The sequence below is a fragment of the Rhinolophus ferrumequinum genome, chromosome 6 (assembly GCF_004115265.2).
Source record: "Rhinolophus ferrumequinum isolate MPI-CBG mRhiFer1 chromosome 6, mRhiFer1_v1.p, whole genome shotgun sequence".
Classification (NCBI taxonomy): domain Eukaryota; kingdom Metazoa; phylum Chordata; class Mammalia; order Chiroptera; family Rhinolophidae; genus Rhinolophus; species Rhinolophus ferrumequinum.
In genome coordinates, this window is record NC_046289.1 from 23,379,278 (window position 1) to 23,399,885 (window position 20,608).

General features: G+C 45.2%; 1 protein-coding gene across 1 annotated transcript; it reads right to left on the minus strand.

Moving 5' to 3' along the window:
- Window positions 1-7,723: 7,723 nt before the first annotated feature.
- On the minus strand, window positions 7,724-11,115 carry FOS (Fos proto-oncogene, AP-1 transcription factor subunit). The gene is made up of 4 exons (XM_033109549.1): window positions 10,807-11,115; window positions 9,827-10,078; window positions 9,286-9,393; window positions 7,724-9,161 (listed from the first exon to the last, which is right to left on the minus strand). The coding sequence occupies exons 1-4, from the start codon at window positions 10,945-10,947 to the stop codon at window positions 8,520-8,522; spliced, it is 1,143 nt and encodes a 380-aa protein (XP_032965440.1). The 5' UTR covers window positions 10,948-11,115; the 3' UTR covers window positions 7,724-8,519.
- Between the last annotated feature and the right edge of the window lie 9,493 nt (window positions 11,116-20,608).

Sequence of the window (20,608 nt, forward strand, 5' to 3'; positions counted from 1 at the left end):
CTTACTAGTGGCTAAGAATTCAGGAATTGGAACCCCCGGGCTTAAATTCTAGTGCCGCCATTCTATTTGTTTTTTGTGGTTTTTTGTCTTTTTTTTAATTTATTGGAGTGACGATTGTTAGTGAAATTACATAGATTTCAGGTGTACAATTCTGTATTACATCATCTATAAATTACATTGTGTGTTCACCACCCATAGTCAGTTCTCCTTCCATCACCATATATTTGATCCCCCTTACCCTGGTCTCCCTCCCCCATCCCCCTCCGCCATTCTATTTGAATGATCTTGAACAGATCACAATCCTTCTGTGCCCCCAGACTATTTTATCTATAAAATAAGGATAATAGTAAGACTTACCTGCTAAGGTTGTTTTAATGAGTTAACATAGGGTGTGTGTGTGTGTGTGTGTGTGTGTGTGTGTGTGTGTGTTTGGAACACTGTCTAGCACATTGTGAGCCCAAATGAGTGCTCGCTATTTTTATTCCTAAATAGCACAACAGTAGCTTACTTAGGCAACTTCTAAATCATAACACTGATGTAATGTTTTGTTTTCCTGATTCGGTTTTTAATTTTAAAATAAGCAATTTAAAAGAATTTTCCATTGTAAAGTTAATATTAAAATTTAGTAAAATATTTCATGTATTAACTGAAATGGGCACTTACAACATTGCTTGTCTCAGTTTGCACTGCTTCACGGTTTTAAATTTTAAACACAAAAACTCCAAATGGTCATACAGAATAACAGAACTGAAGTAACTCACCTTCAGTTTCTTTGTCTTTAGGGTCACTGTATTATCTTTACTTCAGATCTACGTTTTAAACACCGTGCTGTGTCCTACCACAGAATTGGGGACATACTACACCCAAAATGATTTCAAATGAGTCTGAACCATTACAAATTTACCCTTAAAGTGAAGGCACATAGCAAAGTTCATGTGTTGGAGACCAACTGTCAGTATAACTGGGAGTTTGCTTCCATGTAGAATACATATTTTAAAGGATAAGTAATTTTTTAAATGAAGCTTACATATGCATTATGAAAACTTAACAGTAGTCTCAGCAATTGTTTAGAACTTAAAAGAACAAGATTTTTTCGAGGAAGAAATATTTTGTCACTGACAACCTCTAGAATTGTCAGTTTATGTTGTTTTATTACTAATTTTACATTCTCAGCTGGTGTTGTGACCCCTTGTGGATGACAGACCCTGGGGTGACCCCCAATAATTCCTGCCTCTTGATGTTCATGCCATTGTGTAGTTCCCTCCCTGTGAGTGCAGGTGGACCCTGAAACTTGCTTCTAAGCATTAAGAGCTGGCAAAGGTGATGGGATGTCACTCCTGCGATTGTCAGTTTATATATGGGCCTCCATCTTGCTAGAACACACTAAGTGGGCTCTCCTGGTGAGCTTGACAAAGGGAGCAGCCATATTGAGGAAGCTCACATGGCAAGGACCTAACAATGGCCTCCGGCCAACAGCCAGCAAAAAGCCAGGCCCTTAGTTATGTAATCACAAGGAAATAAAGTCTGCCAGCAACCGGAGTGAGCTCGGAAGCAGACTCTGCCCCATTCAAGCATCCAGCTGAGAACACAGCTTGGATGACACCTAGATTGCAGCCTTGGGACAGGACAGAGCTAAGTCGTGCTGGGACCACTGACCCCCAGAGACTGTGAGATAATAAATGTGTGTTGTTTGGAGCTGCTAAGTGTTCGGAACTTGGTTATGCATAAATAGAACCCTAACCCATCCTCTTTGCCTGTCCGTGGGACAGACTGCTCATGGCACTTGCTGTATGCCTGCAGCACTGCATGCACTGCTCAGGCCTTCTCTTCTCCCCTGTGATGCAGTATGGGCTCCTATCAGGGCAATTCCACAGAAGTCATCTAGTGTCATCAGAGTTTTGAAGCTGGAAAGGGAGCTTTGAGATTTTGGAAACCCACTCCTGATTTGGTAACAGAAACAGTCTCAGAGGGGTTGGTCTCGCCCTAGTCCACATAAGAACATATTTGGGGACAGATTTTAACATTCTAAGAAAGCATTTAAGCACTTTGGACTTTAGAGTCACGAAGAGCCAATTTCAAATCTAAGATCTGCTACTTATCCTTGGTTAACTTATTTAACCTTTCCTAGATCATTGTCCTATCTGTAATATGAGGATCCTAATAATATCTACCTCATAGGATTGTTGTGAGGACTACATGGGAACATCCATTCAACAAAAATTATTGTACACCCATGATGTGCCAGTTGCTAGAGGTGAAATGATTAGCAAAGCAAATATGGTCCCTGATTTAGCAATGCCTGTAAAGTACACAGCACAGCCTGGCATGTAGCAAGCACATGTGAAATGTTAGCCATTATCAAAATTATATCATAGGGCTCCAGGTTCTATCCCAACCACATGCCTTCAGACAAGCTCTATAAATTAACTTCATAGAACCTCTGGCGCGTAATTCCAACTGCCTACACTCCCCTTTGGATATTCTACAGGCATCGCAAACTCGACATGTCCAACCCAGAGCTTGCCTTCTTATCCCCTGCTCTTCTTCCTATCGTCTCAAAGTCTTTGGTGCAACCACAAGCCTCCTTGTGTGTCAAACTTGGTAATCCTGGGAGTGAGTTTGGGTTCCTCCCTCTCCCTCACCTCCCACTTCCACTAAATCACCAAGTCCCGACAGTCCTACCCACTAATTACCTCTTGTTCCCTCTCCATTCCCACCACTGCTGCCTTGGTTCAGCCTACACACAACAGAAGTAAGTAAATACCAGACTTTTCATGATCTGGCCACAGTTACCTCTTTTTGACCTATCTCCAGCCCTTCCACTTGGATGCTGCAATATTGATGCAAATGAAATCCAATGTACTTATAGGATAAGATCTTTAATTTACATCTCCCATCCTCTCCTTCCCCCATCCCCACATTTTATAGTCCAGCCAAACCAAGTGCATTGTTTTATGAGTCTGTGTCTTTACAGTGCTGTCCCTCTGGCTCTTAGAATCCCTCCGCCTCCCGCTTGTTCATCTAGCGAATTCCATCCACCTTCCGAAGCCCAGCTCAGAGGTCCCTTCTCAGAGACTCCCCCAGATGGAGTCCATCACTCCCTCCTTTGTGCAAAGCCCGCACCTTGTGTCAATTTTCATTGCGACCGGTGTATTATAATGGATACGTTTATGTGACTTCCTCCCTCACTAGACCATGCGCTTTTTGAGGATAGGGCTGTGTCTTCCTCACGTCTGAGTCTAGCACCTGATACATAGTAGACACAGACAAACTTTTTATTGAATGAAATGAAGCCCATGCTTACTCCAGAACCCCTATCTATCTAAATTATAAAAATAATAAATAGTAGCTAACACTTTTATAATATTTCGGTGTGCCCAGGCACTGTAGTTAGCACTCTATACACACGAACTTATTTAATGTTCACAACTCCCCAAGAAGGAAGTAAAATTATTCCCCCCAAGAGGGCAGTACAATTCTTATCCCCCTTTTACAGATGAGGAAACAGGTTCCCCAAGATCAAGGAGACGAGATCCAAAGCTGACTATGCTCTGACCCCTCTGCGATATTGGATCCAAGTCCTCAAATCCACATTAACTCATCTTATTATTTTGATAAGTTTAACTGTGATGACAGTTTCACGATCGACAAAAAGCCTGAAGGTGAATCATTGTTTCTGTAGATCTGACCACAAATTGCTCCCCAGTGTATATATGGCAGAAACTGGGGCCTGAGCCATTTACCCTTACGATAAAGCTGATGCCTTTTGCTTCCACCTTTTAACAGGCCCCCTTCCTATGGGCCCTCTTCTAATGTAACCAATGATCAGACTCCTCTGGGTTCTTATTCTAATCAACGGATTGAATGAAACCCAAGCCCCATGTTAACTTGAGCTGAAGTAAAAGGGGCTTGTTAATTACGAAGAGCTGATGGCCATCGGGCCAGGCAGCCTTCTTGGGACAACGGCAGAGCCCTTTCTGCTCTTTGTCCTCTCCGGCAGCTAAACAATGATTCAACGAAGGAAAGGCAGCTTAGTTCAGTCCATGAGTAGGTGTGTGGAGCCAATGAAATGAATTGTGTTGCAACTAAACTGGGCTACGCTTCTGTTGCTTTCTCCTTTGTGCAAAGAAAGTGGAAATCCATCCAGCCAGCACTCTTCAGGGACTTTGAACTCACTTATCAGGAATCAATACACCTATTCACATCTGCTTTTCATCATGTCTGGACATGTTCTTGATACATGATGATTATGATAGAAATGACATTGATTCTGATAAGGCTCATGATAGCAGCTAAACCTTATTATTCTGTTCGAACACAGACTAAATTGTAGGATTTATAATTTTACAACCAGTTGCTAAGAACAAATGAACTCAAATGGATTTGTGTGACAGTCTGACAATTTTATATCAGTAAGAATGAAAAACAGTTTTGTTTCTTTGAAGATGAATATACCTATATTAGCATATGCATGCAGTCTTCGTTTAAAAGTTGTTTTAAAAGGAAAAGAAAACATAAATTACGTGCTGCAGATAGTGATATGGGCTGTGAAGAAACAAAGCAGGATAACGGGATACAGAGTCATGGAGAAAGGAGTCTGTGCAGAAGTTGTTCTAGATGGAATGACCTGGGAAGTCCTCTTGGAAGGGACGTCCTTGAGCTGAGTCCTGAATGACAGGAAGAAGCCCAAGAAAAGAGGGCCCAGGCAGAGAGACAGCAAGTGCAAAGGCCCTGCAACAGAAACAAATATACTATGTGTCAGGAAGGGAAGGAAGGCCCCATGAGCAGAGCACCTGTGGGGGAGAAAGGCAGAAGATGGAGTTGGAGAGGAGTCAAGAGTCAGCTCTTTAATGTTTATAGCAAAACAGCACAGTGTAAGACGCTCTGATACTCAGCATTCAGGGGATGCTTCTGCCTCCTTTATTTTTTGAGGAATTTAATTATTCTGTGTTTGGAGGAAGTCTCATACACAGTTACGGATTGATTTTGTGTTTTAGATTTTTTTTTTTTACACATTGAAACGTCAGATGATTTTCTTGGAGTAATCGTCTGAGAACTTTTACTTTGCCTCAGTCTCTTCTTTGTCCATTAATTAAAGATAACATAATTGATTTACTTTCATTCACACATGGAAAGTTGCTGTTGATACAAAATTACTGTTATTAAAACAAATTGTTAAATGTTACCCTCTAATCTTGATAATTACACAAGATGCAGAGATAGGCAAAGACGAGGCAGACGCTACAATCCGCTATTATATAGAGATAAATATTTCTTTTCTTCTCCCCTTTTTCCATCTACAATTAATCTGGAGCTGGAAGCACTATGGTAGTGCATTCACTTTGAAGTTGAGTTGGCAGAGGTAATCCAGGGGAGACAGTAGTGGAATTCCAAGAGCCAAAGATGGAAATGGGGTATGTGTTTAAAGCCAGACATAAAAGATGTGAAATCCCCATTGCTTAATAGCTAACAGGGCCTGGAATAGGAGATTCAGAGAATATGTGAGGAATATATTTCTGCTTGTGGAAATAGTGCAGAATTTATTCATTTATCCACCTGGCAAATATTCGTTAACCCTGTACTATGTGCCAGGCACCAGGTCTGGGAATCCACTGGTGAGCTAACCTACATATTCTCCCCATAAGAAAATTACCCCCTCCAATCCTTAATCCCATCCCCTGCGTGTATTAAATGTGTATCTTTTGGATCAGTGTTGAACTATGGTGCCCTGAGATAGCTGCTGTGTTGAGACCAGTTTAAGGCCTTATCTTGTGAGTAGGGAGCAGTCTTTCCCAAAAGGAACTTGACATCCCCAGTGTCCATCATCCATGGAAGCTGTGGAATCCTGACTCAGGAAAGGAAGATTTGGAAGGAGCATTTGGCTGGAAAGAGAGGGACTTTCTTTTCTTGATCCCCTAAGAAGAGCTGGCAGCGAGCTTGGTGGGATGTCATCCCTGTGGGGCCTCTGAACAGCCTATTACAGAGATTTCCTGTGTGCAGCTCCTCTCCTTGGCCCTTCAGTTCCATCTTGTTGATGGAGCAGCCTTGTCCCAGTTGGGATATAGTGAACTAGAGGAAGAAACTGTGTCCAGGTGTAGTCCAGCGCCGTCAAATGGAAAGCAATGCCCTCTCTTTATAGTCAGCACGGGGCTTACAGGGACCAACAGTCAGGTCCCCAGGAGCAGTTCAATGTCCAGGGCTAGAGGGCCAGCCTCCCTGCTCCATCTGGGCAATCTCCTTCTATGGGTCGCTATTACTGAACATGTAAGGGAGCCAGCCAGTTTCCTTACAGAGTATATCACCTTGGTATTTCAGAGTTGGGAGTTAGTTACAGTATAGCAAATCTGCATTTAATGTTTAAAGACTATAGAAAATTTACCCCCTGAACAGCGAACAGGGAGTCTAAGGACACTTACATTATTGCCAGACAGCAGAAATATTATGCAACTGGTGTGACATGTCAGTGCTCTTAAGTGCCCAAAGTAAGTTGCTTTCAAATGTCAATTATTTTGTGAAAAGCAGGGTGATGATGGGTAAGAACATCAACCTCAACAGAACTGCCATTTTAAATTAAAACTCAACTTGACTGAGTGTGACAGCCCATAACCACCCAGTGACTTTCATTATCACCAAAGCATTAGGAAGCTGGCACTGAAGCCGCTCTTCCACCCAGTATGTGTGCAAACATGGTCTCTGGCTTCCAAGCTGGTGCCTGCATTACACCTGAGCACGGGGGAGGAAGGGTACCTCCTCCTTTCTTTGTGGTTTGTACCTGTGCGTGTAAGTGCCCCATTACCAGAGGTGTCCCAGACAAAGGTCATGTTCTTCTTTAAGATGATAAAGTTTCTAAGTTAAAGCTTATTCAGTCATGTCGACTTCTCCTTATTGAGCTATTATGTAACTTTTTATTTACCAAATGATCAACCATTATTTGTACTGTTTGAGATCTCTTTCAAATTCTCAGAGCCACCTTTTCTTCCCCCAGTGTAAACTGCACGTCAGGCATGTGATATTAAAGAACCTTCAGGAAGTACAATGTATTTATTACTGAGGGATACAACAATAATCCTCCTTTCCTACCGAGAATAAAAATAATCCAAATAAATGTATGTATGTCTGTTAAAGGACTGAAAAGATTCGTTTGTTTCCTAACCAAGTAAAAACTTTTTTGTTTTTTAACCCAGTATTAAGAGGCACTTCAGCCTGGGGCATAGAGTAATGAGGAAGTTAAGATTCCAATCCCAATAGTGGCACATTGAGAAAGTCATTCATTCTAACCATTCTTCAATTTGCTAGCTCTCATGGGAGTAACATTTCACATGATTTTGTGGGAATAAAAAGTTAAAGTAGTTTGTGCAAAGATTAATTCTGGTTGCTAAAAGGATCCCTTTAAGATCAAGACATTTTAAATTTAGTATTAGCACTAGATTTAAACATTCATCACTTTGTCAAGACAGAAAAAGAAGCGGGAAGACATGTTCCCACAAAAGCTATACAGCACAGTAGGTTCCCACCCTCAGAATCTGTAAGTGGAGAATCTTAGTAATGTCTGTGAAGATTACGAGTGTATATAAAATATTCTAACATCAGCTCTAGAGTTTCTTTCTCCTCTTTGATACAGGATCAGAGACGTGTGTCCCCTCCAGAAGGTATCCTTCTTGACAAACTGGTCTCCACTACCTTTCAGCATCTTACCAAACTTCCAGAATGAACACAAGGTTGGTCGCATTCAACTTAAATGCTTTTATTGACAATGTCTTTGAACAATAAGCAAACAATGCTTAAATTTTTCATTCAAATTCAATTCACTTTCCACATGTCAAAAGACCTCAAGGTAGAAAAAAATAAAATAAAAATATAAATATCTGAGGATCCATCTTAATAAATAAATTAAAAACACAATAAAACGTTTTCATGGAAAACTGTTAATGTCAGAACATTCAGACCACCTCAACAATGCATGATCAGTAACGTTACAATGAACATTGATGCTGAAGAAAAACTACAGTACATGGATATAGCTATTTATTTCTATCTACTGGAAAATAAAGTCATATCTTTTCTTAATTGCTAATCAGAACACACTATTGCCGGGAACACAGTAGTTATTGTTAAAATCAGCTGCACTAGATACAATTTGAGAATATCCAGCACCGGGTTAATTCCAATAATGAACCCAATAGATTAGTTAATGCTATGAGAAGACTAAAGAGAAAGAGAAAAGAGACACAGACCCAGGCCTGGCTCAACATGCTACTAACTACCAGCTCTCAGATGTATCACTGGGAACAATACACACTCCATGCGTTTTGCTACATCTCCGGAAGAGGTAAAGACTTGAGTCCACACGTGGATGCTTTCAAGTCCTTGAGGCCCACAGCCTGGTGTGTTTCACGCACAGATAAGGTCCTCCCTAGGTCTACAGGAATCCTCGAGGGAAGACGTGTTTCTCCTCTCTGTAATGCACCAACTCCGGCAGTGGCACTAGTACGTGCCTGCTGCCTCCCCTCTCTGCCTGCTCACAGGGCCAGCAGCGTGGGTGAGCTGAGTGAGTCAGAGGAGGGCTCGTTGCTGCTGCTGCCCTTGCGGTGGGCAGCCGCACAACTGGGGAAGGAGTCAGCCTCAGGGTAGGTGAAGACAAAGGAAGATGTGTAAGTAGTGCAGCTGGGAGTACAGGTGACCACGGGGGTGCACAGGGGCTCCAGCTCTGTGACCATGGGCCCCATCCCCAGGGAGCCACCATGCAGGGGCTCCCAGTCTGCTGCATAGAAGGAACCAGACAGGTCCATGTCTGGCACGGAGCGGGCGGTCTCAGAGCCGTTGGGCCTGGACGAGGCTGGGAACAGGAAGTCATCAAAGGGCTCGGCTTTCAGCTCCATGCTGCTGATGTTCTTGACAGGCTCCACTGAGGACTTGGGCTCAGGGTCATTGAGGAGGGGCAGGGCGAAGGCCTCCTCAGACTCGGGGGTGGCAGCCTCCGGCAGGCCCCCACTCAGATCAAGGGAAGCCACAGACATCTCTTCTGGGAAGCCCAGGTCATCAGGGATCTTGCAGGCAGGTCGGTGAGCTGCCAGGATGAACTCGAGTTTTTCCTTTTCCTTCAGCAGGTTGGCAATCTCAGTCTGCAAAGCAGATTTCTCATCTTCTAGTTGGTCTGTCTCCTGTATACAGAGGGATAAAGCAAAGCATAAGACACAGTATTGCTCAAGGACATTGCTCCCTTATGCCCAATCTCCAACTTTCCCCTTAAGTTTTAAAAAGAAGTGACCCAAGAAATCTACCTACCGCTTGCAGTGTGTCAGTCAGCTCCCTTCTCCGGTTCCGGCATTTGGCTGCAGCCATCTTATTCCTTTCCCTACGGATTCGCCTTTTCTCTTCTTCTTCTGGGGACAACTAGAAGAAAAAAAGTCCAACATTCAATAACAGTGTCTGCCATCAGCTCCATTCATCCACCCCAGCGAACTGACTCCTGCAGCTTCCTAGCTTCCTGGCACCTCTTCTGCGAGGCCATTTATTTCTATGTAACCTGCAGTTAGTTGCAGCCTGGGTGTGACTTGCATTTCAAATAAGATTCTCAGCAAGAGAATGAAGAAGAGCCTGGTGTAAAAGCATGAGCTAGAACCTCTTAGGGAAGAAACTATTAGGATATTCCTTGGGGTGGGACTATCAGAATCTGACTCGGCATAGAAATGGCTTGGAGCCAGAGTTCCCGGTTGGGAATGTGGAGTCAGTTCCATCAGTGCCTTCAACCTATCCACTGTGCTCCCCATCTCCACCAATGCTGACCCGGCTCCCTGTAGAGAGAAGGTGCGGATGAACTCCTCACCTGTTCCACCTTGCCCCTCCTGCCAATGCTCTGAGCTCTGCCTCCAGTCACGGTCTTCACAACTCCAGCCCTGGAGTAAGCCCCAGCTGAGGGGGTGGGAACTCCATAGGGGTGGGGGGCTCTGGTCTGGGATGGGGCCACGGAGGAAACCAGGGTGGGCTGCACCAGCCACTGCAGGTCCGGGCTAGTCGAGATGGCAGTCACAGTTGGGATGAAGTTGGCACTGGAGGCGGCCAGATCCGTGCAGAAGTCCTAGAACGAAACAGAAGGGGGAAGCTGATGTGAGTGAGCAGCCTCGGGACACAGGTGGCCGAGTTCCCAGGGCCGCATGCAGGAAGGAGAGAGGGAGTAGACACGGTCCTGCCAGGGGCTGCTCCTGTCTTTTTAAATGTCCCTCGTCCTGGATAAAAGATCTGCCCTTTTCCTCCAAGATTAGGCAGCGCAGAGCCTTTCTCCTCCATCCCGCTGCTGCGTTCCCGTTATCCCTTCAGCATCACTCGCTTGAAAGGGGGTTTGTTATAAATATCCCTGACGTCTGCGCTGACGCAGGCGCCGCTCCGGAGTCTCCTGAATGAACTCGCTTTTTATCAATGAAACTGCCTTACACACCCGCCTGCTTCGCCCTCCTCCCCCGCCCCTGCACCAGACTGCAACGGGAGGGGGGATTGCCGCTTTTGCCGCCTCCCGAGAGAAGCCAGGTTCCAGTTAGCATGTCTTTGCTTGGGACACGTTTGCCCCAGCTAGTGTCAGAGACCAGACAGAGAGCGCGGGCCGGGGGCAGCTCAGAATGAGCCTGCCGCGGGAAAGGAGAACCAATTGTTACTGACAAGCGTGTGTGAGCGCCCCACAAGTCCGGGACTCGCGAGTTAGGGCTGCTCCCTCCCCGCCAAAAGGGGTACCCGACTCGTCTTCCTGAGCTTCCCGCCCGATGCCTCCACCCCAGTGACCCCGAGCCCTGGGCTCGGTGAAGCCAGCCTTACCTGCGCATTGACAGGAGAGCCCATGCTGGAGAAGGAGTCGGCGGGTGAGTGGTAGTAGGAGAGACTGTCCCCAGCTGGGGAGGCGCTGCTGCAGCGGGAAGAGGCCGCGTCGTAGTCGGCGTTGAAGCTGGAGAACATCATGGTCGCGGTTAGTCACAGCCGGGCGAGGGGCTGAGGGAGGCAAGCAGGTAGGAGCCGTGGGGCAGAACTGGGTAGGAGCGCGGTCACTGCTCGCTCGCTGCGCCGCCGCCGCCGGCTCTATCTGCACTCCTCGGCTGCTCGCTGCAGATGCGGTTGGAGTACGAGGAGCCGCAGCCACCGCTTTTATAACAGCTTTTTGTGAATGAGCCCAATGACGTCACGGCGCAAACCATTGCTGCGCTGGAGGGGTGGCGCGCAAGTCTCGACACATCTGCGGCCTCCTTGCTGCCTCCGCCGCCCTCGCAGCCCCCAGTTCCCGTCTTGTTGTGTTTTTTTATCTTATGAACGTTTAGCATTGAGTCTTAGGGGTTTCGTGGACCCCCTAGGGTGAGGGACTGCGGGGATGGCTCCCCGCACGACCGCAGGGACCGGCCGTGGAAACCTGCTGACGCAGATGTCCTAATATGGACATCCTGTGAAAAGGGGGAAGGGATTGACGGGAACTGCGCTCCGGCTGCAGCCAACTCCGAGGGTGCAGCGTGGGGGGAGGCGGGGGCCGCGACCGGGGGAGGGGAGGCGGGAAAGGCTCAGAATGCGAGCGGACGTTAGCACCTGCTTCAATGCGGACCCTTGTTCCCGCGGTGAGGGGAGGGGGGCGGCGCCTTTTTACCAGTATGCAGAAACCAAGGAACAGTTCTGAGGCTCAGGTATTGGAGAAACAGGTAAACAGCCCCGAGGGCTTAAGCCTCGGCCCGCGAAGGAATGGGGACTCCTCCTCTATTCCCAATTCTAGCAAGTTCTGTGCAAACTGTGGAAGCAGACCTTCATCCCCTCGCCTCAAGCCCACGGGCTCCAGCAATACTAGGACTGTTACTGCGTGCGTTTGGAAGCTGAAAGTCGGGGTATCCGAAATAAGAGGATAACCGATTTTTATCTATTATGCTAGGTATTTTCATTTAATTTTATTTTTTGTTTTTAAGGAAAAGGGCGCATTTTCTTTCTCGGTCATATATGGAGACATCAGTGTTACTGTCAAACCCCTGAAGCACTAGCCAATAAACATTGTGCAGATCCTCCAAGCAAGGATGTCTGAAGGGTTCAATTGCCTGATTCTGAGCTGGGGCCCGGGGCGTGGGGTTGGGGTCGGGGATGTTATGTGGATAAGGTCGTCAGTTCCTGGTTTCAACTGGAGCGAGCTCTTGGGGGAGTGCAAGCCCAAGCTGGGGAAGTGGGGGCGATCCGGTCCCCCAGGAAGCTGGGCTTGCTGGGAGCCCGCAACGGGTGATTTTCCAGCCGGGACTTGAAGGGGGAGGGCCGGGGGCGCTGGAAGGACGGTGCCCAGTAGCGCCCAGGCTGGAGACCTCTGCTGCTGGGACCTCAGGCGCAGCTCTGTGGCCTGAAAAACGAGGCTCTGGAGCGACAAGGTGCTCGGGAGGGCGCTGCGCCCCCAGAAACCCCCCAAACTCCTGCCCGCTGCAAAGGACAGCCGGGGTCACACTACCCCGGCTCGGTCCCAGCACGCCGGCCACCTGCGGGGCACGAAGCCGCAGGTCCCCGCAGAGCCCTTGTGTCCCTTCTCCCCGACTCTTCGGGTCTGGGGGTCACGGTGAACACCTGGAGAGGGTCGAGGAATGATTAGGACACTGGGCGGATCCTTCGGGACGCACTGGGAGCGCGACCGCGACCTGCCTCCCGCCGCCGCACCCGGGAGCCAGGCGATCCAGCTATAGATAGTAACAGGGAAGCGGCTGTTTACAGCAACACAGCGCCGCCAGGGCCGTCTCCAGGCGACGCCGCGCGGCCGGGCGCGCCGTCCGCCTGGCGAGGCCGCCCTCCCTCCTCGCTCCCCCAGGGCCTCGGCCTCCCTGGCCCGGCCCGGCTGCGGCCACTCCTGTCGCCTGACATCATCCACGGGGTCCGCGGGCTGAATGCGGCTCGCGCGCGACTGTGCGCTAACCTCCATTCTTAGAGATGCGAACCCCGCGGGAGCAGGGAGGGCAGGGAGGCGGGGATTCGTGGAACTGGGCCACTTGCTATTTTTGCATTCCCTGTCACAGGCAGAGATGAAAACAAAATTTCATCATTGTATGTCACTGGTTTATGTCGGTGAGAATTTAGGCGCTTTTTTTCCCCCCCCGTCTCTTAAAAAAGGGGAGAGGAAGGAAAAACACATAATACATAAATACAGACTACTCAGAGCTACTCTGAATCCTAAAGCAATTTTCCTAATTCTATCATCGGTCAGGCTACTTCATTATCTTTGATTATTTAATTTAAAAAAAAGTCTATGAAGGCAAATCCATCTCTCTCATTATTAGCTTCGGACAAAGTAGGTCAGGCTGTGAATTCCTGGGTCTAGTCTTGCATTCCATTCATAACTGTGTCTCCAGCCTCTTAAGAGAAAACCTAGAATAATTTCATTTACTTCCCCTTCAGAGTCTTGAATCAGCTTTGGCCAACATCTAAAGGTTGTATCAAGATTTTATATGCAGGATTTATCTCATACCTAACTTATCCTGCCTATGCCAATAAAAAGGGCAAATGGGCTTTGGATGAACCTGTCTCCTCCAGATAGCTTAACTCTTTCCTTCCTGGCACCATTATGACCAGAGTTGGAGACTTAATCCATCCTCTGAAAAGGACCATGACTCCATCCATGAATTCATTTATTCTTTTATTTATTGAACAGAACACTTGAGAGCCTCGTGTGGTAGGGCATTGTGCTGGGGGCTGATGCTTACTAAAATAAACAAGGTGGACTTGTTCCTACCCTCATAGAGATTCCAGTCTCATGGAGAAGACTGACAAAGCAATAGAGAATTGCAGGGCAGCAGTTAAGTGGTTTGACAGAGGTAAGAACAGAGTGCCATGAAGAGGGTATGAAGACAGGTATCAGAGGAAGTGACTGCAATACAATTATGGGGCTTGGAACCACTGTCCTCTGGGAAACAACATGATAAAGATTGAAATGTCAGAGCATCATCTGGAGAAGCAAGTGCTCAACTCAAAGCAGTTCTATCAGATGATACAATCTCAGACTCACTTTCCTGCCCCACTAACATCTGAACCTGTGATCATTCTAACACACTCTCACATCTCAATCTGTTCATAGTATCCATTTCAGGACTGCAAAATCACATTTTTAATATGGAGTTCACATGACATAGCCTTAAAATAAAGAGAAATCAGAATCATCATTGAAATGATCTTTGCCATTTGCGAAGGTCAGGGTGACTTTGAGACAGATGTGTGCGTGCCTCTGAGTACCGCTTTGCCTTCCAGCGGGGCAGAGGTTCCACGTTCTGGACAAGCCTGAGCATCTCAAACCCAAACTTACGTTGTTTGTGATTATCTACGTGCTAAGTTCCTCCTATTTGGGGATCCAGAAGTGAAAAGGAGGGTAGAATCCCACATCTGATTTTAACCCAAATTGAAAACAAATTTATTTCTCCTCAGCAGTTGTTCCTTATCAGATAGAAACTTTTCCAATTTTGCACTTCTCTGGCATTTGAGTAAAGAGACCTGACCCACATCAAGCATTTGTTCAATAACTCTAGAAGTCAGTGTTTAGCCTGGTGCTATTGCAACATTAAGTGAAAGGCTGCTGTCTGAGCCACCTACGTAAATGCTGCCACGCACAACACGTCCCCAGCATGCAGAAGTAGTTATTTATTTGGGGAAGTGTGGTCTAGTGGTGAAGGATTGTGGTCGGAGCACGGGACCAGAAGTCAGGAAAATGCGTGTAGCAAAATCAACTCTTTCAGGGACTAGGGGAAGTCGCTTCTTAGACTTGTTTAGCATATACATACTTTTGGCCTTTGTCTTTTTCATATACTGTTATTCAATTAGCACCTAGCACAGTGCCTGGTGCATAGTAGGTATTCAATAAATATCTATTGAAGGGATGAATGCCCTATCCAAGCAAAGGAAATATATATTATTGTCCTTTTTGGGTACTTAGAAGTCAAATCGATAATGTTCGTTAAATCTTTGGAAAGGCTGAACAGGCTGAGTCTTTTATTCTTGGGTATGAATAGGCAAAATTTGGGAAAGAGAAAATAACAAGATGTTAGAGCTATTTTCAGCTGGTGCAGCCTCTGTGTATAAAGAACACCCCAGTGGTTCGTGATGGAACATCAAACTTGCCTTTGTTATTGAGCCCCACACATAAATGCCACATTGTCTGCAGTGACAATGACCGTGTTACCACCACCCTCTAATTTATTCATTCTTAATGTCTGGACCCAAAGAGGAGAAGCATTCCACAATTCCTGCAGGACTCACACACATGTGAGCCCAATTAAGGGTCTTATGGGTCAAGGTTACTCACTCTATGGCTCAGACAGAAACCAAAAAGACTGCCCCTATTTTAAAAGATTGGAGGCATAGGCGTAGCACCACCATCACCACCACCGCCACTAATTAGTAAGAGATTTAGTCTCTGAGAAAAACTGTTTTCATTCTGAACAACTTTTGGCTTTTTGACAGGAGATGATGATTCAATGGGATCCCCATCCTTCTGCTAAATGCCAGCATTTAAACAAAGAAGTGTGGTCCCTGGGACATGCTCCATCTGAAGCTGATGAAACTGGAGAACAGCTATGGTGCTTAAGAAGGACATATTTCAGCCCAAGCTTCACCATAGGAAACTCTCATTCTGTCCGTCATGCCAAACCTTGCTGCAAAAACAAGAGCTCCCCGTCAGCAGACAAGCAAGTCTTCTCCAGGCTGTCAGCAACTTGGATGAACTTCTGCAGCTCTGGTGGACTTAGCTGCTCTAATTCCAAAGGAACCCCATCTACGTCACTAAACCTATAGGACACCAACACACCCTGACTAGAAACTTCAACTGCAGGCCTCCCATCCAATGAGAAAAATCTCACAGTCAGCATGGGCAGGGCAGGGAATGGCTAAAATGGGCTGGCTCATGACGCACTCCAGGGTGTTAAGACATCTCAAGCATAGTTTACACCATTTCATCTACCACTTTACTCAACAAGAAAGATCTTTAAAAGAGACATTAATAATTGTAATACAAAAAAAAAAAAAATCCCGTTTCCTAAACGAGGGAAATCCTGACCAGCCTGTAGGAATTCAGAGTTAGCCTGCCTTCTGATCTATTGATCACAGTTTCAGCCTGAGATATGAACATTTTTTTTAGTTTCCTATTTGATTGTGTTCTGCAAGAAAACCTCCAGTTGCAACTCCCAGCTGAGGTCTGATTTTCTCCACTGATGTTTTATCTGGAGTGTCAATGAGTTAGAGTTTCACACTTATGAAAATCTCCAAAATGACTCTACTGAAGAATTCCCCCTTCAGACTTTGGCCCACCCAAGATGGTGAGGTAATAGGGACAGATTATACACTGAAAGTCTACTCTCCCACTTAGTGGGGCTCTGATTAAATCATAACACTAAACACTAACGCATAAATCCTTCCAAACCTGTTTAGTGGTCAATTTACAAAATTACACTTAGACAAAAATCTACATACCTGGCCCCTGCCTGGCCCTCCCACTTCATCTTGAGCCACTTTCCCTCATTCACTCCACTCCAGCCTTCTTTCTGTTCCTCAAATATGCCAAGCTGGTTCTGCAGCTGGGTTCTTGTGCTCATTGCTCCCTCTTCCCTCCAGTTCGTGACATGCTGACTCTTCCCCATGATCAATATCTGCTCAAATATCTCCTTCTCCCGAAAGCCTGTCCTGTCCCCTGTCCAATGTTGCCTCCCTTATCTTTGTCCCTCAGGCACTTTCTGTCACATTACCTGGTCTTATTTTCTGTCTAGTACCTATCACTATGTTACCTTGCTCGTTTGTTTATGTACTTTTGTATTGTCCGTCTTCCTCTACTAGGCCATAAGTTTCACAAAAGCAGGGACCTTATCTATCTTATTCAGTAGGTATCCATCCTCAGTGTCTAGCTTCTTGACACTAGTGGGCACTCCACAAATATTTGTGGAATGAATGAATGTTAAACAGAAAACTCATAGCTATTGTCTATGTGGCAGATGGATTCCCTTTCTGGATAAAGGGGCTTGACGGGTGACTTCTTACCTATACCCTCATCAGGTGAGGGGAACCAAAATCCTGATCAGCACTTTCCTTATTTATGTACTTCTCAAACCAAGGGGTACACCCATCCTTAGAGCTGCATGGACCTATCATATCTGCTGTCTTAAATGCTTCCACTACCTGCCATACAAGAGGGTGTGAGTGCTGGGGTTTTAAATCCCTGCCCAGAAATAGTGATCAGCACAATAAGAAATTTCATCTGGGGTGGGTTATCCCCCAGGTCCTTTCTTTTCCACAAACTCAGCCTAATAACTACAAGCAACATTTCAGAAAATATTTGGGCATAAAAGTAAAAACCTAACAAATTTTTTAGTTTAAAAGTCTTGAGAATAGGGCCCTAATAAAACTCTCATGGCCCCAATCCTAAAATCATTATGGTTCCCTTCCAAGCAATTCAAAACAAAAACAATATTAACTTGTTTACAAATTTTTATTAAAAAAAAATAAAACTTAACAAGTATGCTGAAATAATGCCAGGATGTCAGTTCCATGAGGGAGGGGGAAATTGCTGTTTCCCCAGTGCCAGGAACAGTGCTTGGTACAATAGCAAGCTCTCAATAAATAGAATAAATGGATACAGTTTTTCTAATTCTTCCTTGAATGCTTCCTTCCTTGACTACTCCACCCCCTCCCCAGCTTGCTTGGCTTCTTGGGCAAACCGGCCATGATTGGTCACATGGCTGGAACCAGGTTGGAATTCGTTGATTGTTAGACTTGCACAGAGCAGAAGGACTGAAGTATCACGTACTACAGGATCACCTGAGGCCAGGAGGTAGTGCCTACAGCAGCCCCATCTGGGCTGAGCTGATCTCCGAAGTTACAAACAAAGCACCAGTGTGCCCCCTGCGCAGTTCAGAATGCTTAGCACTGAGGGAGGGGATCAGCCTACAGGATTCTTCATTTGAATCATTTGGCAGAACCATTCCTTTCTCCAAATTAATCAGGTGGCTTGGAATAAATCATGAGTTACCTGCCCAGGGGGTACCCGAGGGTGAAGAATCTATGGTCCACTAGTCGCTGTTGGTCGTGAATAGGAAAATTCATAGTAGGTGGGGATTCAGGAATTCATTTGTTACTGGTTCTTCACCATCCAAGTCAGGTTTATTTGAACCTGGGGCTTCAGCCAGCTAGTGTGTGTCTGAGCTTGGAACTTGGAAAATAGTGAAGCAAGGGGTTGTGAAATAGGCTGGGGAAATAGAGAAAACCTGATGATCTTCAAATAGCTCTCCACTCATTGGCCCGCCCAAAGAACAGGCTCACCAAACAACAGCTCCAAGCCACAGTGACTATTTTAACACTTCCTACCCATTTCAGGCCCATATGGTAAAATGACCAAAGAAGCATGAAAATAATAATAGTAATGGAGAAAATCAAAGAGTTTCAAATTAAGTGATTTTAGATTGTATTTTAGATAAGAGCAGCCCTGAGGTGTTTATATCACACATCTGCTTTGAGATTAATTTTGTTGTATATTCTTATCAGATATCTCTATCCTGCTTTCATTTTTTTTCATTGGTTTCAGAATTCCCTCCAGGGAAGAAAAAGGTTTCACATACTTCAAATTATTATTACTTTGCATAAGAGCCAGAAAAAACAATTACCTACAGGTACTAGGGTATATCCGCCACAAAGTTAGTTCTTTCTTAACTCAAATCATACAATTATCCTATTCTTTATTCTACTTTCAATGCCTTTTTTGAGCACCTACTATGTGCCAGTCGCTGGACTCCATAGTAAAGAGACAAGCTGCCTACTAACCCGAGGCTCACAATCTAGTAATATCCTGGGCAGATAATTAAAATGGAGAGATATGTTGTGAGGGGCTGTGTTGCTACTTTGGATTGGGTGGAAGGAAGTGACATTTGTCGTGAGAAGTGAATGACAAGAAAGAACCAGCCATGGAAGGACAGGGAGCAGAACAATCTGAGCTGAGGAAATGCTTCCCAATGTAAAGTACTGAGAAATATAACTTGATTTCCCCCACCTCTGAACCCAACAAACGTACTGTCCTTGCACCTCAAGCTCTAGTGTCTAAGTTACCAGCAAACCAGCTCTCCCTCCTCCAGACCATAAACAACAATTTTTGGATCAGTACTACCAAATTTGGAAATGTCCCAGCTATATCCACTTTAGTTTCCTCCCTAGCTGTCACTACTCTTCAAATTAGGATGTGGATGGTTCTAGTTCATTCTCACGCACTAACAACCCATATGAATCCTTCTTATAGATGGCTCCACACTAAAATTGGTGATTTTAGATCACTCTCAATAATTTAGAGAGTCTTAAATGAAAGCACTGAAAAATAGTGATGTAAGTTGCCCTAAACCAGGCTTTGAGGTCTTCCAGGCCCTTTTTCAAAGGAATTTGAAAACAGGCGCATTCCATTTTGCCTTTTGTTAGAGAGCTATTGACAATAAACAGAGTTCAGCTTAGAATTTATGCTGTAAAACAACAGAACATGAAACAAACCAAGCTTTCTCACCCAAAGCAACACTCCCCTAGATTCTGCTGATACTTACACAGGGTTCAAGCAAGTACACTTGGGAAGTTTATGGGGGACTAAATTCTCAAAGTATTCATTTCTTGAATTCTTTGTTATTTTGACTGTACTGGAGACTACTTCACAAGCCATTATTAGAATCCACCCATCTTCAGTTCCTGTAAATATTATGTCTACACAAAACTATGTGAATTATTTCATAGCTGCAATATGAACCAGGCTGTGAAAACTTGCTAATATGAATGACATAAAAAGAGCATTAAAACTTAAATGAGAGGAAACGTAGCAGCAGGGAAAGTGACTGAAGGATGATTTGTGTGTTGGGAAAAGAGAGTAGCTCAACCCTCAGAAATTGATTATTCAGACCTTGCTTGATTATTTACATCCAGAGCAAATGTATGCTGACACTTTTTTAGGGGCACAACGGTGACGTTAATTACAGCAAATAAAAGAAGCCAAGTTCAATTCTCAGAGGTCATTCTAATCGTAGTTGGTACTAATTGATCCAGGCAATGAAAACCAAGGGAAACTGAGGCAGTAACTGTCAACGGTTAGTTCCTTCCTGGGAAGGAACAAACTATAGGCAGGAGCTGAGAGCTAAATTCAATCTGGTTGCAAACTTCTGCAATCTGGTTGCAAAATTCAATCTGGTTTCAGGGACTGTCTCCCATCTTTGGCAGTCCGAGGCTCTAGAACATTTGTGAAAAGGCATTGTAACATGGAAAGCACAAATTAAATATAAGTTACCAGTATTATACATGTTCTCTTGCCCCCATCACCCACTCTTCTAATCAATGAAGCCTACTCTTATCCAGATCTCAAACTTGAAATGTCATATCCTCATAGAGGACTTCCCTGAGCACGCAGGCTGAATTAGGAACCCTTTAGAAGCCCTCATTCCACCCTAGGCTTTGCATTTATACCATGTAACCCCTACTGTTTGTAATAATATATATTTATTTAGATAACAATTAGGCTAATATCTAAAAGGTAAGTTTCACAAGGATAGAGATCTTTGTTTAGCTCATTGATGGACCCCCAAGCACCTAGAGAAGGTCTAGTATTAGCCGCTATTAATTCTTCTTTTTT

Coding starts and splice junctions, on each gene's coding strand:
- FOS (XM_033109549.1), bottom strand. CDS start 10,947: ATGATGTTCTCCAGCTTCAACGCCGACTACGACGCGGCCTCTTCCCGC. Junction 9,394..9,826: donor GGAGGGGCAAGGTGGAACAG/GTGAGGAGTTCA, acceptor TTTTTCTTCTAG/TTGTCCCCAGAAGAAGAAGA. Junction 9,162..9,285: donor TGACTGACACACTGCAAGCG/GTAGGTAGATTT, acceptor CTCTGTATACAG/GAGACAGACCAACTAGAAGA.